We start from the raw sequence: 27,529 nt of genomic DNA on the forward strand, positions 1-27,529 counted from the left end.
AAGTCCCAAAACAAGAAGAGAAGAAGAGGTCAAAAACAGGCAGGTGTAAAGAAAAAAGAAAAAGAAAAAAAAGAAGAAGAAATGCTGGAAAGCTACAGCTAGGGTGGCACAACAGACAGTCTGCCAGGGTACAGATAGAAACGGACTAGTATGTACCTAGGAGTTAAAGAGACAAAGGGAAATCAGGTGACTGGAAAGGTGGGGAGGGCTAGGGTTAGTGCAGAGAAGGTGGGAGTGGCAGGGTCTGAGATGACAAAAGAGTGAAAATGGCAAAGGCAGAGAATAAATGAATAGCTAAATTAATGTTAATGTTGAGATATCTGTGCAAACTGCAGCCAGGAATATATTAATGTAGATGATTAAGAGACAGGTTGTCAAATACATTACAGTACATTTGGTCATGGTCAGTGATTTTCAAGATTGCGGATGGTTTGTACTGAAAAATAGATCATCATGGACTATCAGATGACATTTAGTGAGCCTGTATAGATGATAGGGAGCTGAAATGAAACAGCTGATCAGATTTATCCGTATCCCAACTGTAAAACTCAAGGCAACTTCGATATCAACATGAGAGCTCCAACTGTTGTGGATGTGGAGGATATGGTTTAACTGCAGCCCACTGTAAGTGATCGTCGCTGCCACTAGATGTCGCACTACGCAACCAACAGATCTCAGACCAAAACAATTGCTTCGTCGGCTACACCTTCGGCCTCCGTACACATCCCCTCCCTCCCTCCCTCCCTTCACGTTCTCGGTCAACAAGGTGTCACGAAGCCCGGTGAAAGCTACCAGCAAACTCAAAGCAAGTAGCTCAACTGAATAAAGTTACTCTTTGTACATGAGAACCAACAAAAACAAACCAGCTACAACCATTAGCCCATGCTAATATTGCCTTGATATGCTCCAAAGCAATGCTGACAGTTAGCCAGCTAGCGATAGCAACTTTTGCTAAACATATAAAGTATATAATTTACCTAACGTTATCATGCCTTCTGTAGCTCCGGTCACTAATGAAAATGTAAACATTATGTAGCCATCAAGTTACTTACACACGGAGGAGAAGAAACGCCAGGTCCGAGTCAAGCTGGAGCCCTTTAGCAGCTCAGGAGTCTACATCTTGGTAAAGCCGGACCAGTAAAGGCTCCATGGTCGGTATGGTAAGGACGTTCCCCGCTGGGACCGGGCAATGAGAAAGCTGTGAAAACTTTATGGAAGTTCTGACATTCACCGGTTGGCCGAGATTTAAGCCACTAGTCCCCATGGCCAGTCCGTCCGCCTGTGCGCTAGTCTCTCTGACTTTCTTCCCTTGGTTTGTCAAACGCCTTTTTAGACGTAAAACAACAGTGGTTTCTTCTGTGGAGGAAATTGTGGAAGGTTGCTCTCACCTGAAGGCTATGCACTGCACCTGTACCATGTCGCGTGTGGGCGGTGCCTGTGTGTTTATATAAATGTGGGGGAGGACCAACAGGAGATACACATGCACACGTACATGCACTGACATGCACGCATACTTTCACTGAGCAAGTGATGCCAGACCAGACACCAAGTCAAAGAACAGAGAATCTGCATTACAACACACACTGTATCTTTACATAGAAAATAGTTGTTTGCTGCTATATTGTTGTTTAATCTCGCCTGTGCTGAACCTTCAATTATGGCAGACAAGCCCAGACTTTCCACTATCAGGACATCAGTCATCATGGTGTCACAACTGTCAGGCGTCTGTTCTGTACCAGATGAGTGCTGCTTAGAATCATTCAGTTTTGTCCATCAATCCATTTCCTTTAAATGTTACAAGCATGGATGGATTACTGAACTGGCCTGCTGGGCTGAGGGGCCTGAGGGGCTCGAGAGGTCAGGGGGTCCCTGGGTCAGAGCCTCTGTATTTATGACCACAGCGAGACGCAAAGTGACCACAAAATGTGCAACATGACCATAAAATGGACCACAAAGAGATGACAGACTGACCACAAGGAGACAAAACGGCAAAAAAGGTATGTAAAAAGAACATGAACACACACAAACTTTCAGTCTGTATAAGAGGGGTGGGGGGCCTTTATTTGTCTGTGCCCATGGGCCCATTTTTTCATAATGGAGCTTACTTCTGGAGGGTATATTTTAAACAGTGGAGGGGTTTTTCTATCCTACCTGCCTCTTTAAATTAATCCCTTCTTAGTCTCAGAGGAGAAAGGTTGCAGCCTGGGTGAGGCAGGTTGGCCACTCCTTTCATTATACTGTAACTCCCCTAAGGCTGTCTTTCTCTCTATCCCTCTGCTGTCTGCCATCCTCTGCTCTCTATCCCGCTCTCTCATCTCTCCTATCTCATCATCCTTCCCTCTCTCATTGCTGTTTTTTTTTACCTCATTCTTCTCACTAGCTTTTTCCTAATAAAAATCCTTCCTTTTTCTCTTTCTCATAGACAAGAAACCTGCACATCGAACATACAAATTCACAAGTGACCACTCTCTCTCTCTCTCTCTCTCTCTCTCTCTCTCTCTCTCTCTCTCTCTCTCTCTCACACACACACACACACTCACACACAAACATGCTTACACCCAGCCCCTCCTGCTGGCAGAGCAGGGCGAAGCAGGAGCGGCGGCAGCAGCTGCTCTGACACATCCTGGCGTGACGAACTCACACCAAAAAGGCAGGAGGAAAGCAGGAGAAGGAAGAGGAGAAAAGGAGGAGGGGAGGGAGGAGAGGAGGAAGCGGAGGACACAACTCTGTCAAAAGGACACCAGAGGACAGGAGAAGAAGAGGAGGGCGAGGACAAGGGGAAGGAGAGCAGTGGAGACGGGTGTTGCAGTCATGTCAGACACACCTTTGCAGAGGAACGGCACAGCAACAGCGCCGTAAGTAGATGTTTCTTTATCTTCATTTCTATCTATCTTTCCCTCCATCGCTCCACTCCTTGCCTGCATCCCTCCACCTCTCTCCTCTCCATCTGACAGGCTGGGTTGCCATGGGAACCGGAGCTCCGTCATGGTGAGGCTGCTGCTCAGTCATGACTGGAGAGGAGACACGCGGTACACCATGTACACTCCTCCCTCTCCTCTCTTCTCCTCTCCTCTCCTCTGTCTCTCTTCTCTTTACTCACCCTCACGCTCCCTCTGCATAGCTCTCCCCTCGCCGCATATCATCCCGTCATGGCTTTACTCTCCCGCTCTATTTTCCTCTTTCTATGACTGTCTTTCTTCTGGTCTTTTTTTTTTTTTTTTTTTTTTTTTTTTATTTATAAAAATCAGTCCTGTCCTGAACCATGGTACATACACTATGTCTGAATGTGCATGTGCGTGCACGTGTGTGTGTACGTGTGCGTGTGTGTTGTGCATATGCGAGTGTAATGTGGCATGTTTTAGCATAGTCAGTGTGAAGGTTGCAGGCTTGATCCAGGCACTGTGTGTTAGCACAGTCCGCCATGCTGCAGACCCCTTCCTCCTGTGTATGATTTGTGTCTGTGTGTCTGTTTATATATATGTGAGTGTGTGTGTGTGAGAGAGAGAGAGAGAGATAATGAAATTAAAGCTGACTTGGTGAAAGCCTTAAAAAGACTTTATATTTTTACAGTATTTACAGTAAGACAAGTATCAGGAAAATCAATGGAAATGTGTTAAGAAAGGAGTCACTTTGGAAGCTGGTTGAAAAAAAATTTGCTGATGAGATGCCAACTGTCAAGTGTTTGATGTTGCTTCCCACAAGAAATAGAAATGCACCATATCAGCAGACTTTTCAAATCAATCTGACCCTTCAGCTGCAGTTCCAGGCAAAGATTATTATAAATTCAAAAGGCACAAAAGAAGAAGGAAAAAAAACTATATATATATATATATGTATAAAAACAGGAAAATAAGAAAAATACCTTTATATTTAGAATAAATCTGTCAGCAGTGCTTCCCAAAGAGGTATATTGTAATGACATTTAATACCATTCTGGCCTTACGTTAACACTTGTGGGTTCTTTCTACATCCTCTTAACACCAGATTCCTCTCTGGAACAAGTATCAGATCAGGTGTTACAGACTGCTTCTATTGCTTTAAGAGAGAGTTGCATTATGGGTTGTTTGTAGCAAGCAAGTTTTTACCTTGTACCTACTGCTGGAGTTAGTTGATCCAAAAAGATTCAAAAAGTTTCTAGTAAACCCAGTTTTGCCTGCAGTCCTCCGCTTGCTGTCACCGTCACCAGCACTGCTGCATCTTCGGAAAGACGCATTTGAAGACAGATCGCGTCACAGTGGTGAGACAAGGCCGTCCCATTTCCAAGGCTCCTTCAAATGTGGCCGAGAAATGCGTCCTTCATTGCGTGGGCACTGCCGTGACAAAATGAGAATGCTATGAGGTCAAATAGTCAAACAGCTGAATCCAGGACTTAATCCCAAGTCTCACTCGAATAAAAGAGAAACTTTTAAAAGTGTGATTGCAGTTTGCTGCACCTGCACTCAGCCACTGGGTATCTGAACTGATGTGGAGAGAAGTAGTGACAGTGATACTTATCTTTGATACTCTTCTCTGGCCCATGCCCCATCGCTGCACACAAGTTTGATGCAAATCAGTTCAATACTTTATGTGTAATCCTGCTGACACGGGTGAAACCACAACTTCCTTGGCAGAGGTAAAAATGCTATTGGATACAAGGTTAGGAGAGTGTTGTAGATCTCTATAGTAAATCCAGGGTTTGAAGGATGAGTCACTATGCATCTTGATCTCAAGCAGCCAGATTTACTACTAAATATTTGTCTGTTTTTGGCTTTTGCAGCCTGAACAAATTATTTCTACAGATCTGAAGCATGCACACATACTATATATAACAGAGCATACAGCTACTGCAGTTTATGTCCTTGTGCAGGGTATATATGTTATTGTTATGGTGATCACAAATAGCCTCTGCCTCTGTGGTTCTGAATTTAAAGTCTAAAAGCCGTGTAGGTGTTGCAGATTGGGGGGTGGGGGGGGTGCAGACCGGTTAGCTAGTTTGAGTGATAACCGATGTAGTGTACTGCAGCTCACCTTCTAGCTGAGAGTCTTAATCAACCGTCGACAGACAGTCTGAGTGATAAGTTGGAGTGATTGTCAGAGCCGCACCCATGAGGCAGGCAGAGAAAGGTGCAGTGACGCGTGAAGCGGACATGCTTCGCTAGTGCATTAATAGTTAATGTTCTAATTGGGGAAAATGAGACAGTGTGATTCAGCCGGTCTATCACAACCTATCTTTCCTTGTCTCTGTCTGTTTTCCTCTGTGCTGTGGGCTCATGCCCATCCTCTCTCTGGGCTGTCGACTGATTCAGCAGAAAGACAAGGCGGTATTTGTGGTCATGTAGAGTGCAGACACCACAATGGCAGATGGCCCATTCTCTGCTGCTATATATTACACACTCGGGGATGTCTTAAAGGGAGGAGATGCTAATGAATTAAGCATACCCAGTATCAAAGAGTGGCCACTCAGTGAGAGCATCAAATTAATGAATTCATATTTTTATTTTTGCAGTTATTGTTATGTTTTTGTCCCTCGTTTTAGACACTTTATGGACTGAAGGTAATTGTGAGTTACAGTCCTAAATCAAAGCTCACTAGGTCTCCTGTGTATTTATGCACTTGTGCAAGTTGAAGGTTATTCACAGAGCACAATTTCATACAAATGCAATTCAAAGTGAAACGGTATATAAAATATGAACAGGTCAGCATGAGGAAAAGATGAACCAAGGTGAATTGTGTCAGAAGCCTCACAAACACACTGGTCTGAACCAGACACTCAATCTGTGTGCTCTTGGAAATGTAGATACCACAACACTTCCTCTTCGGTTTATCAGCCTTCTGCTAATATCTATACACAACCAAGTGAGACTTTGGTATAACTCACAACAAGCACCTTTTTTTTTTCTTTTTTTTTTTTTTACACATTGGGAATATTTTTTTCTCCATTCCATAAAAATGAAAGTACCAGAACATAAATTGTAAACTTTACATAAGAGGAGACGTGCAATAGTAAAATGATGACATTCCGAAAGAGCATAAAGAAGTGGTGATAATCAGAGTAGGCCTAGACATCTGCTTCTCATCTGTATCTCAGGATGAAAACCATTAAAAGCGTCCAGGGTATCTTGTAAATGCATGTGCTGATATATACGGACATGCACGTGATTTCCTCTCCCTCAATATAACAGCGACCCTGAGGGAATAAAAGAGAGAAAGAAAATACAATTTTCTGGGCAAGAGATGCTCTGCATCTGCAGCATGTAGCCGTCATGAGCGAGTTTAAGTCTTTAACGTGCAAAATTGTTCACTGCTTTGCTGTAACTTATCATGAAGCTGTTCGCAGCAACTGAAACAAGACACAAGAAAGTCCCCCCAATATACCATCAGCTTTAAAGGCTGTCAGTTCCTGTAATCTTTGCAGTAAAATAAAACTGGCTGTAGCAGACTGAATTACTGAGATGCAGTCACATCTCTGAAAAAAAAAAAGGGAGAGCTGATACCTCATTAGCTGCTGAAAGCCACTGACTTCCAGAGGTTCAGCCATCACCAACCTTTCTCCCTTTATAAATGCTTAGATTACAAGTTAAATTTAACACCAATTTTGTAATGGAAACATAAATATACATACATACTCAGCAGTGACAAGGACTGCAGTAGTCTAAACTGAGGAGGAAAGGATGCTGACGGTAAAGAAATATATGTTTTCTTATTTCTTAATAGCGTAAACTGTGCAGAAGACAGACAGGCAGTGTGACACACAGACACAGCTCACCCTCCCTCTGTTATGTTTAAAATATGAATGAGATGAAGGTCTGGCCGTCCTATATATGTGCGCACGCACACACATACAAACAGAGAGAGAGAGACACATAGACATACAGTCACTCAGTCTGCAGCAGAGGCCAGCCTGTACAAGATGCGTGGCTCTATCTTTGCGTTTCAGTTATTTTGGGGAGAATTGAAATGTGGGAGTACTAAACTAAACTAAAGGCTGGCAAAAGACATGGCCACATTAACATAGCATAACACAAACACTCACTCTGACTTATTTTCTTTGTCCATATTTGCTCATTCTCTCTGCCTCCTACTTACTTTTTGCATGTTGTTATATTTGTGTGTGTGTGTGTGTGTGTGTGTGTGTGTGTGCGTGTGTGTATTTTCCTGCTTTTGGTTCCACATCTGGAGGCCATTACCTCTGGGCTGGGATGTGGGGGAGGCGGGGCTGGGCTGGCTGTGCAGTGAGGTCATTGTGTCGTCGTGGCGATGCAGAGGAACAATGATGCTGTTGTCTCCAACGACAACCAACCAACGTAGCTGACACCAGAATTAAGGGGTTGGGGGTGGCAGCATTTTAGGGGAGTGAAGACAGAAGGGAGAGAAAGGAGATAAAATACATAATGTTTTCAAGAAGTAGAATAACCTTAAAGTCAGGAAGTGTGATTTGTAATGACAGTGTGAGCAGCCAACATAATGATGTGATTGGTGTAAATCCAGGTCAAACAGACGCTCTCAGAGAGGCCAGATATAAGTCATCGACTGGCTGTAAATTCAGACAGCTGCAAAACTGAGCCGGGTTTCATAAGCTTTATGTTACCTCAACTCCAAACAGGTCATGGTCTATAACCTGCATGTGCCCACATTAAAGATGCAGCGGTGTGTTGTAATGACGGTGGGATCCCGAGTGAAACAGCACAGGTTTTATTTTAGTATCATGAGGGTGAATCTCAACTAAACCTATGGTATGTTCAAATAGTGCTGAAGGTTTTATCCAACAGAATGTGTCCGACAAAAGAATGAACAGTAGACTACTACAACATTACACAGGTAGCAAAACCTGCTGTTGTATGTTCAGACTATACCTACAGTAACAATGAAAAACGCATGCTAATGTCAAATGATGAACTTCCAAGAAATCATAACAAACTTAACCCCAGCATGAATCGTTTGTTCTGGCCATTTCAGGGCAGCGCAACAAGCTCTAAACACAACACAACATTGACATATTATCCTAAACAATTGTTGTGGTGAGCAAACGTTTGCCCATTTTTACATCCAGCAGAAACAAAGCAACATTAGTACTGATTTGTAAATTCGGTCTCTCGCCACCTAATGAATGTAAAGTTAATATTCTCTTTCCTTTTAACTCTGTTTTGATCTCAACTCCGGACACATCAGGTCCTTAAGATGCTAAATGCCCCACTATGTTCACCAACTAGTCGCTCATTTAGTCTGTGTGCCCTTTGGTGCTGGGCTAACAAGACCTCCAACCTAAAAAAACGTCACTTGTCCCGACCCTCTGGTACGAACCGGGTTTCCTGAATCAGCGCCCCTACGGCTGCAGAAGATATGCTACAGGTAAACCATTTTAATGCTGGCCCATCCCAACCTCCTCCTTACGTGGACTTTTACGCCTGACTTCCTCCTTTGCTCTCGCTGTAACTACAATGGCCTCTATAGGACTTTGTCACTTGAATGTCATCATGTCAGTTTGGGGCTTTTGCTGAAAAGACTGATGCTGTCTAACATGAACCTCTAGAGGTCGCCTAACATTAAAATGTAACTATGGGTTGTAATACACTGCTTGTGCTTGGTGTTTTTTTGTGGGAGGACAGTCTCTGCTGGGCAGAGTCACTAGACCTTTTTGGCTGAAAACAGCTGGCTGCTGCATCTGGAAAAGATACTGGAACAGCGAGGGTGAACCAAAACAGTAAAGTTGTGGGTCATAAAACCAAAAATAATCAGCTTATAGATGCTTAAACGGTCCGTAAACTGAGGGAATCTGTAGAATCAGGCATTAATTCTCTGTGGGTTTTTTCCGTATGAGTAACATTATTCACAGTCCTTTGGTGCATTGTTTTTTTTCAAAATTTTGATTAGTGCAGCTTTAAACAGTGTAATAGTGGTTTACCTCATCACACTGTAATTTATAGAAAACGAGTGCTGCAGTGAAAAATATCAAAAGACTCATACACCAGAATAATAAGTTAGTCTCGCAATACGGCAAATGTGTAGCTGAAGGGTTAAATGCTCAAACAGCTGTTAGCAATAACTCATATTCTGAGGAATAAACTGCTGAATGGATCTCATCTGACAGGTGTTAAATAAAACTGTTAAAGACAAATTAGAAATGTGCATCATGTGCTGTTTGTTCTACTTTTGTTTGCATTGTACAGGACTTGTTGCAATCTTATACATGCAGTATGTGTATATTTAAAAAAAGACTATGCTAGAATATACCACTCATATAAAATATCCACTAAGTAAAAACAGAAATAAATACTTCTTAAAAAGTTTCTCTATAATTTTGGCCCTGCACTTTAAAACGAAATTGAAGAGTAAAAGATATTTTTACTGTTCATGCACAAAAACTGCAAAACTCCAGAGAAGTGCAGCAAATAAAAACATCAGCACTCCTGAATCGAAGAATCTGCAAGAGACCTGTCTGTGTGCATTCGCTTGGAAACAATATGATAACACAAGTCAAGTCACCAAATGTGGTTGACTTGACAGTTAACAGCTCCCTAATGCCGCTACGCATAAAAACCCTGTAAATATTTAATAGTTCACATGCAGATATAGAAGCTATAGCTGACGGCTGAATATTCAAGTCCTGCAGCTGCACAGTGCCTTTACAGGACAGATACTCTCCAGCTGCACTTATTTATTTTACACTTTTTTCTGTCGGAGTAACGCAGTGGCTGTTGTGTCTGTGTCTGTGTGTGTGTATGTGAGTGTGTGTGCATGTGTGTGTGTGTGTGTGTTACATGCTTCTGTATTCCCCAAAGACTTGGCCGGGACTGCTGCTGCTGTTTCTCCTTATAAGGACGTCTGCTTGTGGAAGGAGGGATGGAGGAAAAGGAGAGAGAGAGAAAGGAGGAAAGGGGGGCAAAAGAAAGTGGGATGAAGAAATGGATAGATAGGAGGAGGGACAGGTGGAGTGGAGATGAGCAGGAATGGGGCCATGGGAAGTGAAGATGAGGAGATGAAAGGAGATGAGAGCATAAGGAAGAGTAGAAAAGAAGGGGTGGAAAGAGGGACATAAAAGGAGGGATGGTGGGCAGAAATGCACCGTGGAAGAGAGGTAGGAAAGGAAATGAAAGAGAGAACAAGAAGATACATGAAGGGGGAAAGAAAGGAGGGAGGATAGGAAAAAATATTGGATATGGAAAAAGATATGCCACAAAGGAGAGAAGGAAGAGGAAGAGGGGTAAGGAAAAAAAAAAGATTGGATGTAGGAAAAGAGAGAGTGAAAGAGAGGAGGAAAAGAAGTAAAGAAAAGGGGTGTAAGAGAGGAAAGAGAAGGTGAATGGATGGGAACCAGGTGAACCTAGAGAGTTAAAACAGGGAGGAAAGAAAATTAGGACACAGGTAACAGTGACCCATTTACTCAAACTCTGCTTTTATCTATGTGTGTGTGTTTGTGTGTGTGTGTGTGTGTGTGTGTGTGTGTGTGTGTGTGTGTATGAGTGTGTGAAGTTGCGTCGTGCCTTTTTAAGTGATGCTTTCGCGGTTTGTATTTCCACTGACGTTCATCTGCATATATCAATTCACAAAGTGACACAATTATCTTCCTCTTTCTTTTCTTCCTCTCTCCTGTTCCTTCTGAGGCGTCTGTTGACGTGACTTTGAAAGGCTCTGGAATAAATGTATGACCAGAGTGACCAGAAATAGAACCTGGAGAGTCAGCGGTAGGATTGTTTGTGTGTGGGCGGCATCACTGCCTGATGTGGTCTCTTAGAATTTTTTATTGAAACATTTGCAGTATCTTTAAATGCCTGTAACACGCACCGTGCAGGTTTTTGGCAAAGATATTGCGTGACCCCCCGACCATGAGCGAGGTACAGTGCACGTGTCTGTTTTCAGCCTGCACTGCAGTGGTGGCCTGTGATTGGTTTGTTAGCAGCAGAAACACTACATAGTTACAGCAATAGCTCTAATAGCAGCAGCTATTCTTTAACCTTAATTACATATGGGTGAAGGCCAGTGATTTCACACACACCAACCCACAATGAATTCCCAAAACAAGGTTTCGTTTATAGGTGTAAAACTGTCATTTTAATTTTCTATTATTGCTTAAAGAAGATTTGTGGTTGAAGAATGCGATTACATTACATCATTAGTGTCCAAAGCTCATGGAAGTATTCTTTGTCCCTGAGTTTAGACTTAATATTGTGACCAGTTTTCCAGTTGTGAGCCAATGGAAACGCAGACCAGAGAAGACATTATGGCTTAATTGATTAGCTTGTGTATCACAGTCCTGAAGATACTTTCAAAAGAAATTTCAGATGTCACCAAACATCATAAGTAGCCATTAATATCAGTGAAAGTGTAAAAGAAACATTCTGAAAAAATGCAGTTACTGAGAGAGACACAGATTTTCTTTAAATGTCACCTTAAAAAAAAAAGTAATTTTTACCTTCCATGTCAACGTTTATTTTAGATGATGCTCTGAACTGAGCGATCAATGTTTATGATAGGACCAGTGTGTATATTGATCTACTGATTTCTCTCAGTAATAGAAAGGAAAGAAGAGTATAGAAGAAGAAAAAGTAAAGTTATTGGACAGAACCTAAATATCAATGCAAAAGGAATCATTCGCTCCTCAAGCTGTTAATGTTCGATTTCCCTGTGTCTCCTCTTTTCTTCCGAACCCTCAGCTTTCAGATATGACAGATTACTCCTCTGCTTCCCTTTTCCTTACTTCTGCTTTTATTTTGCTCTTTTTCTGTCTTTCTCTCTCATTCCTTTTTCTCTCTCCCTCTGTTCTCACCCACCCCCCACCCCTCACTACCTTCATGCCATGGCTCCTCTCTTCCTCCCCTTCCTCTTCTCTCTCTCTCTCTCTCTCTCTCTCTCTCAGCTGCTCCTCCCAGCTGTTTAATCACACATGGCTCATGCCTAAAAAAGAGAGGGAGGGAGGGGACAAATGGGAGGAGAGACAGGGAGCGCAAAAGAAAGAGTGGGTGATAGAGACGGAGAGAGAGAGAGAGAGAGAGAGAAAATGCGAGCAGCGGGCTGAGTGTGAGGCACATGGCCAGTGAATGAGAGATCTTTGCTTCCTCTCAGCGCGAGCTCCTTCTCCCACTGTCTCCTCTCTGTGGTTGGATTACTGCTGAGGAAGAACCTCATCTGGATACTCCTCCTCCTCCTCCTCTTCTTCTCCTTCTCTTCCCTCTCTCCTCTGCTTTTCCTCCCCTTCTCTTATCTCTCACTGAGGGACTCCGGCTCTCCGTCTTCCCAGATCTCACCTCTCGTTCTCCTTTCACCCCCCACCCCCCCCTCTCCCCTGCTTCCCCCCTCAGGATGTCGTGTGAGGAGGCTCAGCTCCACAAAGAGAGGCTGCAGGCCTTGGCGGTAAGTCCAAGTGTGTTCTAACTGTCTGCTTTTTACGATCCGCTCATCTCTCCATGTTTCTGTCAACCGTCTGTCTGTTTGTCCGGCCGTATGTTTGCCTGCGAAGGCTTTCGTGGCCACTCTGTCTCACCTTGACTTCATGTCTGTCCGTCAATTGCAGCGCAATATCCCACCTAACTTTATGACACCTCAGAGTTACTGCTACTCTGTCCGTCTTTCTCTCTCTCCCTCTCTCTCTCATTCTCTCTCGCTCTCTCTGCCTCGTCACATTACTCATTCATGTCCCATTCAGGTCAATTCAAACACACGTAGTGGGCGGGAAAACAGTATCTGCCTGTCTTTTTGTCTCTTTGCGGCAAACCAAAGTTCAAGTTTGTTTGACACGTGAATTCATTTGACGCAAACACACCAGGAGAGGTGCTCAGCGTCATGGTGACCCCCCCACTCCCACCCCGGGTTGAAACGTCAATACGAAAGAGCAGCGGTTATGGTTTTTCTTCAGCAAAATAACTTTATTATGTGTGAACCTAAACAGAAGCTGAAGAGTCACCATTACAGCCAGTGTCCAGTGTGTATTTCTACATTTTCACATAAGTAGTCATCTGCTTCTGTGGTGCGAGGCTAAATGCTAACCAAGGTAACAAAAGCTAAAATAAACATAAATCATAATGTGCCTTCTGTCTTGCACCGCTGCTGTATTTGTCTCGCTGTTCATGTTTCATTTTATTCCATTACCTTTTTTTTTTTCTTTCTTTTTTTTTCTAGTGAAACCAACTCAGAGGAAAGTTGGTGGAAAATCAGCTCTGTTTTTCTTCTTCTTCTTCTTCTTCTTCTTCTTCTTCTTGGCCAGATGTCTAAGGTTTCTTAGGTGTATCTGCTTTCCAGAGTAGAAAGATCACAGCTGAGATGTGGTGTAGTTTGTGTTTCGATACTCGCAGTTATGTTTCATGATCAGGGAGGCATCTGTTCAAGTGTTTGGCTCGGTGCTGATAGGACTTAAGAGCAATATTGAGACCAGGGTTCACTGCCTGGGACTAAATTTGGCGCCAGCAAGGAACCACGGCATACCACACACACTCAACCCTCGATGCACAGAGGCACAGAAACACACACACATTCATACGCACAAGTGGTGGTGGTGGTGGTGGGGGGGACAGCAGCAGCAGCAGCAGATGGAGAAACTATTTTGGCCACGTTGAAACATGGCAGCCATACCAGGCTGCATGAACCAGTCAGGCACTTAAGTAAAAAAAGAGAGTGGAGGAAGTTCTCACGACATGAACAGAGAAAAACAAGCATTTCTGCCCCTTGCATCATTATTTCGTGTTTATTTGGTAAAACAATAGAAATTGACTGATTATGTTATCTTGTAAATGAGTTTGCGTTTGAGGCCAAGAAAAACTGAGACTTCAATCTGGGAAAGCTGCAGAAAATTCTGTTGGCAGCCGTGGTCAATTTTACCTAATCATTACAAAGAGTGCTCTATGTGGTCTAATTCTATCCTTAAGTATTATTAAACATCCTACTGTAAGTACCAAGAGCTTTGACACGGAATAAGGTCAGCCATTCAATACAAGTATCATTTAAGCCTGTTCGTCTCATCCAAATGAGCATCTGTCTTGTCTCAGCTGAGTGTGTGTGTGTGTATGTGTGTGTGTGTGTGTGTGTGTGTGTGTGTGTGTGTGTGTGTGTGTGTGTGTGTGTGTGTGTGTGTGTGTGTGTACGTGTGTGTGTGCACTATATCAAAGACAATAACAGCACTAATAGCTTTTAAGCCCTACCAGGCACTTAAATAGAGAAGGGTTAGCTACTATTACACTAATAGTACTAACAACCCTGTGAGGCAGCTAAGCACCCTGTAAAAGACAGACACAGACACCACCAAGCAATGCATGTCCACTGTAAATACAGACGCTGGACAATTTTTCCCAGAGCGTCTCAAGAGGGGAAGGGGGAAGGATTTTATAGCAACCTCTTCTGACGAGAGTTTTCTAATCTGGTGGTGGTTTCAGCAAAAAGCAAAAAGACCGTCACCAAACCATTTAAAAGTGAAGACAGGTGATATCTGACGTTTTCAGTGAGCTTTACTGAACCCCTGCGGAGAGGCGCACAGTGCATATACACACACATTGACACGCTGTCTCCGGTCTGCAGCTGACATGCTAATGATTTCATCAATAATTGATACTCTGAGATTTCATTGTCATCACCATCAGTGTCTGACTTCATCAATACTTTAGCGGATCTCCTGCCAAATTGAAAGCTTCCTCTAAAATCAGAGCCAAGTGTTCCACCAGTCTTTTTCTTCGGCCGAGCCGCCTGAGCACACAGCTCCTCGGTCTGGGTCTGACGCTGATTTGGATTAACATGTGCTGTAATTTGGATCTAAAGCTTGGGCTCTTTGGCATGCTTTATCTTTTGAGACAGCACTAAAATCACTAAAAAAGGGAGCAGACAGCTGTCATTGTAATGTTCATTTACCGAAGCGACAGGTCTGTGTGCAGTATGGCTCATGAATAAAGCATGGCGCTAATGGCTGTGATTCACCAGGCCTTTATTGTAGCAAGGACGGCATACCTATCTGCTCCATCACAGCAGCTGGAGTGAGACAGTGTAGAGAGAAATTACAGAATTTGACTCAGGACATTTGAGTCTTATTTAGAAATTGTTCAAAACACATTATAAAAGTAGTAGGGCTTTCAGAGAGCCCACAACTCCGTGAAGGCAATGTCAAACAACATTCACCAGACTTCAGAGAAGAAAATTCCAATTCATAGTTAATGATCTGAATCTGCCGCAAAATTCAATGGGTTCTTACCTGGCCCATACTCCATCCCTCCACCAAGTTCAGTCCAAATAGGTTCAATATTTATTGTGTAATCCTGACACAGTTGAAAACATAACCTCTTTGGCAGAGGAAATGATTTACTTTAAGTTTCAATTGTCATTATGTATGCTCTGACCAAAAAAAATAAAGTCTGATTATCTTGAAGGCAAGTCATGAATTTTAATACAGCTCTTAAGATGAGCTCATGATTTAAGAATGTATGTTTTAAGGTGTTCATGTACAACATTTTACAGCTATTCTGCTTGCCAGGTATCATCTACATTACTTTCTAAGTGGAAAAAATGTTTTAGCTAACATGGTTCTCTTTGGAGCTTCATCAGATGTAGTGCCATGCAAATTGGAAAAATGTGTTACTGATTGATTTATTATCTACATTCTACCTCGGAGCATTATCAATCACAACAAAGGCGAGGACATTTGCCAGTGTTTAATCTAAGAGTTGATTAGTCAATTGGCTCATTTGTCTGCCGCAAATACAAACAGGCAAAGATTCCCACAGTCTGATAGTGATTACGGCCTGTCAGATGCCAGCGGTGCTGGTTTCCGTGGTAACTAATTGGTCAGATTAGGGAATAGTTGTGATGTCATGTTGTTAAATCCAGACCTGTAATTGGTATATTATTAACATGTAATTATAGCAGTTGGATGGAGCGCAGCCTGGTGAGGGTTCCCCAAAAAAACTGATTATGCGTGTGTGTTTTTTTGTGTGTCTGTGTCTGTGTCTGTGTGTGTGTGTGTGTGTGTGTGCGTGCGTGTGTACGTGAGCACGTGCATATGTCCGAGTGTTTTTCTAAATGCGTGTGTGTTCACCAAAACTCTGCATGTGGTTTTAAGATCAGCCAATGAATGGTTAGTGTTTCATCTTCCTAATTAGCTGTTGCCTGTGTGGCCTGTCAACCACAAGCGGCATGGCAAAATGTGTGCGTGCGTGTCTGTATGTATGTGTGTGTATGTGTGTGTGATATGTTTACACAGATGACTTCAGCCCTTTGGACTCTTAGCTGCCCCCCCCAACACATATTCAAACACACACAAGGTCGCAGATTGTCTGGGGCCGAGTCTAAGGGGAATTAGGAAGTGGTGCTTGAGGATTGAGATGATGGTGGTGTGTGTGTGTGTGTGTGTGTGTGTGTGTGTGTGTGTGTTTCTCTGCCTGTGGGAAAGACAGAGAATGAGGAACTTATGGCTGCTAGCTCCAGGAACAAGACAGAGACTGTCAGGGACCGGAGTTTTTTGATATGTTATTGCAAAAAGATCTTCAGCTCAAAATCTAAATCCCTTTACCTATTGTCTCTCTTGCTGCCTTATGAAACAATTCTGCATGACTAATGTGCAGTTATGAATCACTTTATCTCCTGGATTGGACCACAGATTGATCTGTAGGTGAGCTCTGTGATGTAAGGAAGCTGGACGGTCTTCTGGATCCACTTTGTGATGTCTCACAGAGTGAGCCTGGCAGGGGGAAGGTGAGGGGGTCACTGTAGCTAGACCTTGGCATACGCTGAGATTTGTGACTGTGGCATGCAGTGGAGGGCCGGGGGTAATGGGCTGCGTTAAGAGAGGTAAATAGTGTTGGGGGCTGGGCTGCCCGCAGGCGTGTGCAGTTTCAGCCTGTGAAGTTTGTTCTTAGATCGACATATTGGCAGCTCTTAACCCTCGAAAACAACATAGAAAATATTAATTGAGGTTGCGAAAATGTAGTCAAGTGTTTTCTCCCGGCTTTGCCCTACTGCTAATAACTTTAGCCTGTGATCACATTTTTAAAACACTTGCACCTTTTCCTGTTACTTACATTTTTCCACTGTGCTTACAGCATCACATCCAAGTCATGGGGCTCACACTGTGCCAATACAAAAGCAATTCACACATTTTGCATGTCATCAAGGAACGATGCAGTTCTTAGTTTCCCAGTAAATCATTTGTTACAGATTTGACTTTTTTCATTTGCTTTTATTTGCAGCAGTTTTATCTTAACTATGTAACTGTGATTAGCTAAACTGCTGCAAACTGTGTTGCAGAGCAACAAGAATATCTTAAAATAATCTCTGTAGGAGATTGTTTGTACCTGTGTCAGTTATTTGCTCACAATCTGACACATCTGACTAACGCACGGTTTTCACATGCTCTGTGTGAGTTGAGACATAACACAACTTTCCAGGCTTGTATAAGTGCAGCTACATCAGATCTTTCTCACCTATAGAACAGATGTTTATTAACATTAGATCTGAGAAGACAAAAGTGGTTGTCAGATTCCCCCCATCTGTTCCATTAAATTGGAAATACTGGCCATACAGTCAGCACGGAGGCACAGCTGTTCGTCAGTGATAAGTCACTGAATCACTGCGTCAGTTCCAGTGTATGTTAAGGTCTGACTGTCCGCATGTGATTGCTCAATAGGTCTACTGAATGAGTGCCTCAGGTTTTGGCAGAGTGGGTGTTGCAAACTACCAACAGAGCGGATTGGATCTTTGGATAGGTGGCCCAGGGAGGCTTAGTTTATGGACTTAAGCAGTTTATGGGGGTGGGGAGCGTGCTTGGGGCAAAGTCATTTTGAGGGGGAAGGGGTTGTGTGTGTGTGTGTGTGTGTGTGTGTGTGTGTGTGTGTGTGTGTGTGTGTGTGTGTGTGTGTGTGAGTGTGTGGTTTGTTGGGAAGCAGGGGGTCTGGGGCACGCCAGGCATTACATGCCGGCTAAAATTAGCAGCAGCTGTCTTGGACCCACTGGACATTCTGGCGTGTTTGCATGTGTGTCTGTGTGTACATGCTTCTGTGTGCAAGTGGGGGTGATGTTAACTGAGACTAAGACATGAGACAGGAGAGGCTGGAATGCAGCTCTAGTGGGCACTGCTGGTTTTAAAATTATTTTCGTGACATCTGAGCTTAATTGGATAGTGAACAATGCAGAGTGACAGGACAGAGAAACACTTGGGAGGGCAGAGAGAGTGACATGCAGCAAAGGTCATTTTAGCAGCTACAGCTATGAATGCAACAGAATATTAGTCTCATTACTTACCTAATGACAGATGCACTCTGGGTTACTGATAGCAGCGCATCGCTTGTTGACTCCAGAAGCAGGCGTCGGGAGGAGTTAAAAAAACCCTTCCGTGTTTTGTTTCCCATGTTTTCTTCACCGTGTTTCTCTCCATTCAAATACAGAGATGTGCATGCTCTTGTCTCTCCTCGTGATGGACATGATGAGTATAGTCGCCACCTGCTGCCATCGCATGACAACGGCATGCAAGACATCTGAGCGATGTGCTAAGTTTGCATTTACCGACACCATCGCCGGCTAAGGAGTCACCAAGTTACAGCTTATGCACCTCTCTTCACCTACAGACTAACAAATTAGCATATACAAAAAACACTGATGGCAAAAAACACAGACCTGCAGGTGCTTACTACAATTAATTATTCTAATCTAGACAAAAAATGTTAAAAATCCCTCAGCCTAAAGTAACATTTTAAAAATAGATTGTTTTGTGATAAGTATTGGCTCACGGTTTTGATAGTTTCGCCCACAGCAGAATCAGACCCATGACATTTAAGCCACAGGTCCAATTCAGTCTCTGTTCTCTAATGGTTCAGGTATGGCCGCTCGCTGAATGGAAGATGATCTTCACTGTGAGATGTCTCCGCTGGGTGTGTGTGTGTCGGCATGTGCAGAATGTGACTCATCCGATCCGTAGCCCACTTCTGTTCACAATCTAAGCATCAGCAGGACTTTGAATCTAACAGAGTTACATCACCGCTTTACTGCATTATAATCCTGTCTGTGTGACCTCATGCTGGGTGTGTGTGCTTGTGTTGATGTGGAGCAGTAGTGCTGGATGTAAATTAAGTTCACAGTCAATCAACTTCGTACCTCTCCACTTATTCACACCAAAATGTTAATGTTTTCCGTTTTACTTCCTGGAAAATGGCCAGTATTTGGTTTTAAATGTGTACTATACATGTACGTATAACTACATGTAGTTAACCATCTTCTTCTTTGTTTTTAGACTCGACCTTTCCTTTCTATCAAACTTTCCTTACTTATATTCTGTTGGTTTACCTCCTGTATTTCTCTTTTTGAGGGCTGACAACATCATACAAATCTACTACAGGACACCACCCAAACACTGAAGGGTCACTTCTATTAGGGTTAGGAGTCACATCAGACATTGACTTTTACCCCCTTAAATTGAATCTTTTCTGGATGCTGAATACCACAGAAGAAGAATGAGAGTTCATTGTGCTGAACTGAAGTTTATAGGAACTGTAATTAGACGCTGTAAGTTTTGACCTCTTCTCCTCTGCCAAAAATCTTTAACCCTGTGGGATGAGAGGTTACTAAATTCTGTCCATGTGACTCGCGTTACAAACAAACCAGCAACAGTGTGACAAAGTAAGAGCCCATACTGAACACAGACTTCTGCATTAGTGTTCTGCTTCTTGGATGGTATCAGCGGTAGTGGGAAAAGTGATGCCTTCTGTAATAAAAAGCTTGAGCGGTAAGCCAAGTGGGGCCAAACACTCCAGTGAGTCAGAGTGTGGGAAGTCATGAGTGTGTCACCAAGAATGTCAACATATTTTCCTGAGGAGGAGGATGTTTTTTCAAGGAGAAAATGCAGCGAACAGAGCGCGGTGCAGGGTCTCTCTCCTATCAGGTCAACTGTACCAGAGCCGGGATTCATGTCATCTTTATTAACTTATAAGTTTCTGCCTCATTCAAGGCTTTTAATCCTGTCGTCTCAGACACTGACATTCCCTCCGGCTAATGAGCGCTCAGGGTCTGCTGTGAATGTTTGGACTGAGAAGTGTTAGTCAAACTTCTGAACTGATCACTCTTTCAGAGGAACTCTGTGACCCCAGGGAGCTGAGTAGCGCACACTAAGACTCTTGGCACTGAACAGTCATCTAATGGTTGGAGTGTCGATGAGTTAGACTGTGTTCAGGCACACATTAGCACTACTACAGCAATGCGATGGATGCCGTCGTAGTGCTAATCTGGCAATTGTGCTCCTGCTAAAGGTTAATTGATGCCAAGACAGCGCACAGTGGGTTGTTGTCGCTGGAGGCAGGATCGTACAACTCTAGAAAGTTTTCACAGCAGCAATAATTGTCTTCTCCATCTCTGCACTTGTGAGATGAAAGGTGAAAGTGGAACAGCGCCGAAAAGTACACCGCAAGGTACAAGTACCTCAAGTGTACTGTACCTCTGTTTGGATGAGCAGCATTTGACTGGCCAATGCAGTGCAGGAGAATTAGAGCCAAAGTAAACTTTTTCTTTTTTTTGGGCCAAAATACCCTCCTTTTGTTTGGTTTTTTTTCCACCTCCTCTTTGCCCGCCCTCCCTTTGCACTGCCTCATGAAATGAATGAGGAGTCTGTGTTATTGGAGGAGTGTAATTTGCCACAGAGCTATTGTCAGTCCGACATGGCCTTCAGGCGAGGCCACTGATAATGTAAAGTAAAACAATATCTACAACACTTTAAACAGAGCATTGCTGTGGATGAATATGTCCGTTCTATACATTCTATTTCTGGAATGTGACAGAAAGCAAATGGTAACCAGACAGTCTTTGATGGGAGGATGTCAAGCATCTGTCTGTGTGTGTATGTGATTCAGCGCAGTCAAGGATTCTCCAGCAAAGAATACACGCAACTTATCTGTGTGTACACATTTGTGCCTCTGAGTGTATTTACCTTTGTGTGCTTCTGTGGATTTGCGCTGTATTTGTGCGCGCCCGTGTGTGTGTGTGTGTGTGTGTGTGTGTGTGTGTGTGTGTGTGTTTTGGCCATTCCTCGACCACATGTCCTAACACTCCCTGACATCTGGTGACCATACCTCTGCTCAGGCTCTCTGACTGTACTAAGCAAGCCATGGGAACTGCTGCTGTGTAGGTTGCTGCGGTGTATGTGTGTGTGTGTGTGTGTGTCTGTGTGTGTGACGCAAAGAGAGAGAGAGAGATAGAGAGAGAGAGAGAGATGACCTCAGGATCGGTGCAGATGTTTCCACAGCACTGTGTGCAACTTTGTGAGGATTTCTCCCAACAAACCTGATGAAGTGGAGTTGTTCTATCCAGTTCTGTCCTTGTTTTTCTTTACTTCTTTAAAAAAAGACAAGATCTCTGCACCAAAAGGTTTTGTCCGCTCACCACACACGACCAGTGCTATAATTTTCTGGTGAGGACAGTCTGTTCTGGTAGAAAGTGAAAACAACAATGTGCAGAAACGAAATGAATGCAGGTACTTCACAAATAGTGATTGTGCACAAATCCTTCAACCCAAACTTGATGATTTGTCCTTCAATTTTCACCTCTTATCCTCGAACAACTATTTTATTCTATTCTGTAATATTTTGATTCTGTGCCATTCATTACAGCCCCCTTCCTTTCTACTCTATATTCAGTTCCCTTTATTCTATTCCCTCGTCTCTCTTCACTCAGTTTTGCTCTCTTTGAGACATTAATTCACATTTTTGGGGGTTTTTCCCTCATGGTTATATATTTAGCAAACAGGAAACGAATGTCCCAGAAATCCCCTCTCTGCTCCTGCTGAGAGAGAGAGAGAGAGAAAGAGAGAGAGAGAGAAGGGGAGAGAGATGAAGTCACATACACATCTTGTGCCCTTGAGCCCTAGACAGGGTTGTCGTGGGATCTGCTTTGTTTATATTCCCATGCATTTTCATGAAAGTAAATTCAAAGACAGTGCCTCCACATCGCCTCTCTACGTTCTGTATTTTTTGTCCTTCTCACTCTCCGCCCCAACCCCGGCCTCCGTCCGTCAGCCTCATTCATCTCCAACATGAAGTTAAGGACTGTTCTCCCCACCTCAGGTTCAACCTCAGTGCCATCTAGAGACTTCAAGGCCTAATCCCCGCTTTTTCGATAGCCTGTACACCCTAACCCCTTTCAACCCTCGATAAGCCCTGACCTCTGACCCCTCTATTACTTCACTTCCTTCCTGTGTGCACCCGGGGATAATTTTTCTCCCTGCCTCTCCAGAAGGAGAAGTTGAGTGGTACTTAAGTTGACAGCGTAGTGCAGATTTGCCGTTCCGCCGATAATTTTTATGTTTGGTCTTGATGTAGATATTTGTGTGGAGTTTGAGCCTGTTTACATCTGTTTACTTATAAAGTCCCACATTTGACCTCCGTAATGTTTAAACCATACACTGAGGAAAATCTTGATTCTATGATATCGCCCAACCAGTAGACTAAACAAGACTGTATCATTTTAATGGAGTTGGATGATATACTAATGTACATAAGAAGCTATTAAGTGTCTGCTCAATTGAATGAGTGAATATCTTAAATGCCCCGCAGGGATCTCGTCTTGCAGATAATAAAACTTTAAGTCAATACAACAGCAAGCGTTAATGCTCTCCTTTCCAATTAAAAAAATGATAATAATAATAATAATAATAATAATAATAATAATTAAACCCCTGACAGTATCAATCCACAGTAATGAAAACTTGACTTTTAAATGACCTGTTATGAGTGGATAATTAATTTTCATCTCCTGTTTCTTTTCTTCTTCTTCTTTTTTTTTTCGTCTCTCAGGAGAAGCGAAAACGGCAAGCTGAAATCGAAGACAAAAGAAGCCAGCTCGATGACCTGGTGCTACAGTTACAACATCTCAAGGTGGGTTTGCTTGCTTAGAAAACATTCTTGGTTGAGGAAAGAAAATAAGTATCCTAACAATATTCTGTATTGGTGAGAGGCAAGAAACTGCCATTTAGCCAGAGGAGGATGCTGGCCTGTATCTGACCCTGATCTCTGACCTCTCTGTGGAATTTTATCAATAAAATGCTTTCACAAAAATAAAAACCATGTCAGAAAAGCAGCGGCGCATAGTTTGTTGTGTAAGGTAATTGACCAGTTGTTTCCTCTGAGAACCAGCCTGCTCTCTGCTCTCTCTCACGCTGTTTAACAGACTTTTCCATTTCCTGTTGAGCTCTGACAACAACCACTCCGAGCTGAACTCTTAAAGAGAAGGTGTGGAGCTTTCGCTAGTCATCAAAATCCACCAAATAGCCAATTCTACCAAACTGTCAGAGGGAAAATTGACTATAACTTGAGGAGACCAGTCCATAGCAGATAACAGTGGTTAGGGTTAACTTGGCTCTGAAATCGTGGTGATGTTTACGTGCTCCCAGGCTCAGCTCAACGCCTCCTTTCTGAGAGGCTTGGATCATGCAGCACCAGAGGTCCTTATCAAATCTCTGGGCTCCAGTCTCCATTTCCTCTCCCAGGCCACTACGTCTCTGGAGATCAGACTACAAAGCCCGCTTCATGCTGCCTGGCTGTGTGGCACTCAGAGGTAATGGCCATTAAATGGGACTGTGTGACCAGATGCTGATTACATCTGGAGTTCAAGCCTGCTGGTGTTGTATGCAAGAAAACTAAACAGAGCAGCACACTGGCTCTGGAGATCAGATGAGGCTTGATTTATTTATTTTTTTTTAGTTGTAGCAAAGCAGTGACATCTTCAGGTTAGGATGCGTTGAGATATCGTTTGCTCTTTTTCATTTTTCCCTGAGGAGCATGGAAAATACACAGAATAGATGCAACTGGAATTAAACGGCTCTGCCAACCAGTCAAGTTGCAGTGTTTTGTGAGGTCACAGTGACCTTGACCTTTGAGCTTTGGCCACCAAATTCTAATCAATTCATCCTTGAGTCCAAGTGGACATTTATGCAAAAGAAGATAATGCCTCCAGTCAGTGCTGAGGCATGACAAGCAGAACCCCTGACATTTTTCATAATAAAAGAAGGAGATTTTTCTGGCAGACTCTTGAGTTTGCGCTAACCACACACCAGGTTGGTGGCCTAGTGGTTAAGGCCTCGACCATGAACCATGACATCCCTGGTCCAGCAGGGCACCACTGTTGTCCACCACAATTTCCTGTCATCTCTCTACTTCCAGCGATCTATCTGTTCATCCATAAAAGCACAAAATCAAATCATTAAAAACTGGACTATTGCCTGAATTATTATCAGTCAATAGTCCAGAGTAATAAAAAAACAAAAAAACAGTCATTTATGTTTATGAAAAAGCTGCATGTCCTTAGTTATTATAACCGCTGGCTTCCCTGTGGGTTTCTGCAATGCGGCAGTGATTCAACAAAACAACACCGGCCAACAGTCCACAATGTAGTTCCTGCAGTAGACTGAAATGTCAGCAGTTAATGTCATGTGTAATTTGTTATAGTTATATTTTTCCATGCAGGTAGACCCAAAAATGAAAGGAAAAGAAATCAGACACTAGCAGGATGAAATGCAGCAGTAGATTCTAGACACACACACACAACTAAACAATACAAAATGATAAAACTTTTCAGGTTCAAATTCATGCAGTGCTGGGTCAGTTACACTAAAGTGCCCAGTAAGACTGAAATTAGTTTTAATGTATTTCTTGGAGCTGGGCCCAGGCTGTAGAAATCCGGCCTCAAAGACTGAGATCAAACCCAGGTATAACAGTTGCGTGTCAGCTTAACCTTCATTAAGAACTGCACCACATTGACCATAATGCTTTAAAGGCAGAACGCACACTGTGCACATGGCTTTAATTAATGTCTCTCTTTTGTCCATATTTCCATAAGTGGGGTTTAAAATGCTGGAAAACACCAGTGTGTAGGAGTCAAACTTACTTCATAAAAGATTCATTCATGCTAAGTGTGTGTAAAGGCTCTAATTAGAGGATGGAATGTATTTTTATTGCAAATATTAAAACTGGCCGCCATACATATTTGTAGCGTAATGGGTACACCCACACAGCCGTTTCCCTACCCACCAAGCATCTGTGCAGCATTTAGGACAGCAGGAGTTTTCAAACAATTCCCTTTGGAGGTGAAGCAACTATACTTCACGAATTATATAGTTACAACCATATAGATACTGAAATAGATCTCTTTTAGAATTCAACTCTTTTTTTTACCTATTTTTGTACAACATTTATTCATGTAAACATTGTAAAAAATGCGATGAGGAAACAGAAGTCAAACACTGTCAAAAGCAGAAGCTTTAGCACAGTGTATTTTAAGAGATGTCACATGGCATATCAGTGCTCAAAATGTATAGGATGTCTATATCTGGTGTGTGTCCACCTGACAGGGCTGGTCATGTGTTATCTGAACTGGTCCGTGAAGTCAAGTGACCAGTTTTTCTTTGGTTGAAAGCTTTAAGATTTCTGCTCATATGACTGATGCCTGGAAGCTGTTCAGTTTTTTTTTTTGTTTTTTTTACTCACAATCTGTCAACAGTTTGTTTCCCCATTTACGCAGCACTTATTATTTGAACATCAAATCTATGTTTACTCGAAACACACTCTTGGCTTACCAAGTAGTAGTGGCTGGCAGTCATCATTAGGGGGACTGTCTATGTGTGTTTGGATTGGAGGCTTTTTCTGGAAAGAAGAAAACAGTCAGGCCTGTCCCGCTCAGCCAAAGGCAACAGCCCTGCACGCCGGGAGCTCTGAGATGGAAGTTAAGATGGAACGGACCGCTACCTGTCAGCCAGAGAGTGACTAACACATTCATCCGTGCACACGAGTAATCAAACACACATGCATGTACGTGTAAAAGCGGCAGAAGAAAACTGTTCAGGAAGGCACGCGAGCCTACTACGTTCAGGGTCAAGGCGAAGAACTATGTTTAGGAAAAAAAAGAAAGCAGGATTGAGTAGATTAAGAGAGATGAATGAGTGTAACACAGACACACACGCACACACACACACACACACACACACACACACACACACACACACACACACACACACTTGTAAAGCTTTCGTGTGAGCTTCATCATTGACTCCATTCATCATCTAACTTTTAACCCTCGCCTGAACTCAACTTAACTTCACCTTTAACCTTAAACTCAATATCTGACCTTAAACCAACAGTTACCTCAAGTCTTAAACGATGCTTCATCTCCTATCGCTCACATACAATAACCCACACTGTTTGTAGCCCAGTGGTAGATCAAACAGTAAATATCTGATCACATAATTCAGGCAATGAATAAACAGCTGAAACAATGTGTAAGCAGCTACTGGCGCTGTCCACAATGAATGAAGACAGTCTGTAGACGGAGCAGCTGTAACTTCACCAGCAGCACGTTCCATGTTTTAAATATACTGTAGCTCATTTGGTAGCCGGTTACAGTCACTGTCCCTGCGGCCGTTCAGCTGTTTATTTGTCCTCAGTTGCACTAACTTAGTTAAAACTGCCAACAGGAAATCTTAACAGCAATGATGGGAAATCTAGCTGCGTTAGAGCTGATAGCTATATATGGCCTCGCAGACTTCAGAACCCGTCAGCTCAACATCTTCAGATTCAGTTATGAAAGTCACATTTCTGATCATGCACAGTCACTTGCGGAGGGTTCAACTTTTGAATCTTCTCATCACAACATGGTGCTCATGTGTGGATGCAGTGATCTGTCATCTCACCAAAGGGAAGATGTGACGGGGAACACTAACCCATGTAAAATACAAACATCCGTGATTGCATTAGATTTCAGGAAAAGCATCTTATTCGGGCGAGTTGACAAACAGGTCGCGCAACTTAAGAGACAGCTCCGGCTGACAACTCAGAATATGTGAAGTACGTGATGTATGAGGTTAATTTGGCTGTGTGGTTGTGCGGCAGCCAAACACACACACACACACACACACACACACACACACACACACACACACATAGACACACACACACACACACACACAAACAAACAAATAGCCCAGTTGCCACATTCTGACAGCAGGTGGTAAAAAGCTTTGGAATCATTTCTGTGAGAGAGAGTGTGTGTGTGTGTGTGTGTGTGTGTGTGTGTGTGTGTGTGTGTGTGTGTAGGCACTCATACTGTTAATTGTCAGCTCTACGACCAAGAGCCGAGCAACAGTTTGACGGTAAACAGCCAAAGGTGAAGCTAAGTGTTCCCGCTCGACTCTGTTGTGGTAACAAAACAGAGCTCCAGACAGAGACGGACACATTAGCGGCATAAACACACTAGCTCTGGCATTCATCTTTAAAACATTTAAGGAGCCCAGCAGCCCGTTTATCAAGAGATGACTGGTGTTTTCACCCTGTGTGTTCAAATGTGTCTTGGAGACAAAGTTGCAGACAGATCTGCTTTAAAGACAGAAACAGAACAGAAACGGGGTAATCTCATTAGTTTTGTTAAAGATCAATGTGCAGAACGAAAAGGCTGCAGTTTGTGTGACTTATCAACATCAGAGTCACATGACAACAGGAAAGAGATACTGGCTGATATTACACTTTATTCCTGTTGCGATGGACCGTTTGATGGCAGCTGGATAGCAGATCTACTTTCTTTTGGTCCCCCCTTTTTCTCATCACATGGCCATGAGATT

General features: G+C 43.0%; 1 protein-coding gene across 4 annotated transcripts in view; it reads left to right on the forward strand.

The window, feature by feature from the left end:
• Window positions 1-2,098: 2,098 nt before the first annotated feature.
• Window positions 2,099-27,529, forward strand: part of LOC130186224 (A-kinase anchor protein 2) — an 82,125-nt gene continuing 56,694 nt past the window's right edge. The window contains exons 1-3 of one of the 4 annotated variants that reach the window (XM_056403115.1): window positions 2,099-2,855; window positions 12,276-12,327; window positions 22,719-22,799. In XM_056403115.1, coding sequence (XP_056259090.1) covers window positions 2,812-2,855; window positions 12,276-12,327; window positions 22,719-22,799 — 177 coding nt within the window. In that variant the 5' untranslated portion in view covers window positions 2,099-2,811. Of the gene's footprint in view, window positions 2,856-3,888; window positions 4,238-12,275; window positions 12,328-22,718; window positions 22,800-27,529 lie in introns of those variants that run through there. The other 3 variants (XM_056403116.1, XM_056403118.1, XM_056403117.1) reach the window with 3 other exon arrangements.

The sequence above is a fragment of the Seriola aureovittata genome, chromosome 18 (genome assembly GCF_021018895.1).
Source record: "Seriola aureovittata isolate HTS-2021-v1 ecotype China chromosome 18, ASM2101889v1, whole genome shotgun sequence".
Classification (NCBI taxonomy): domain Eukaryota; kingdom Metazoa; phylum Chordata; class Actinopteri; order Carangiformes; family Carangidae; genus Seriola; species Seriola aureovittata.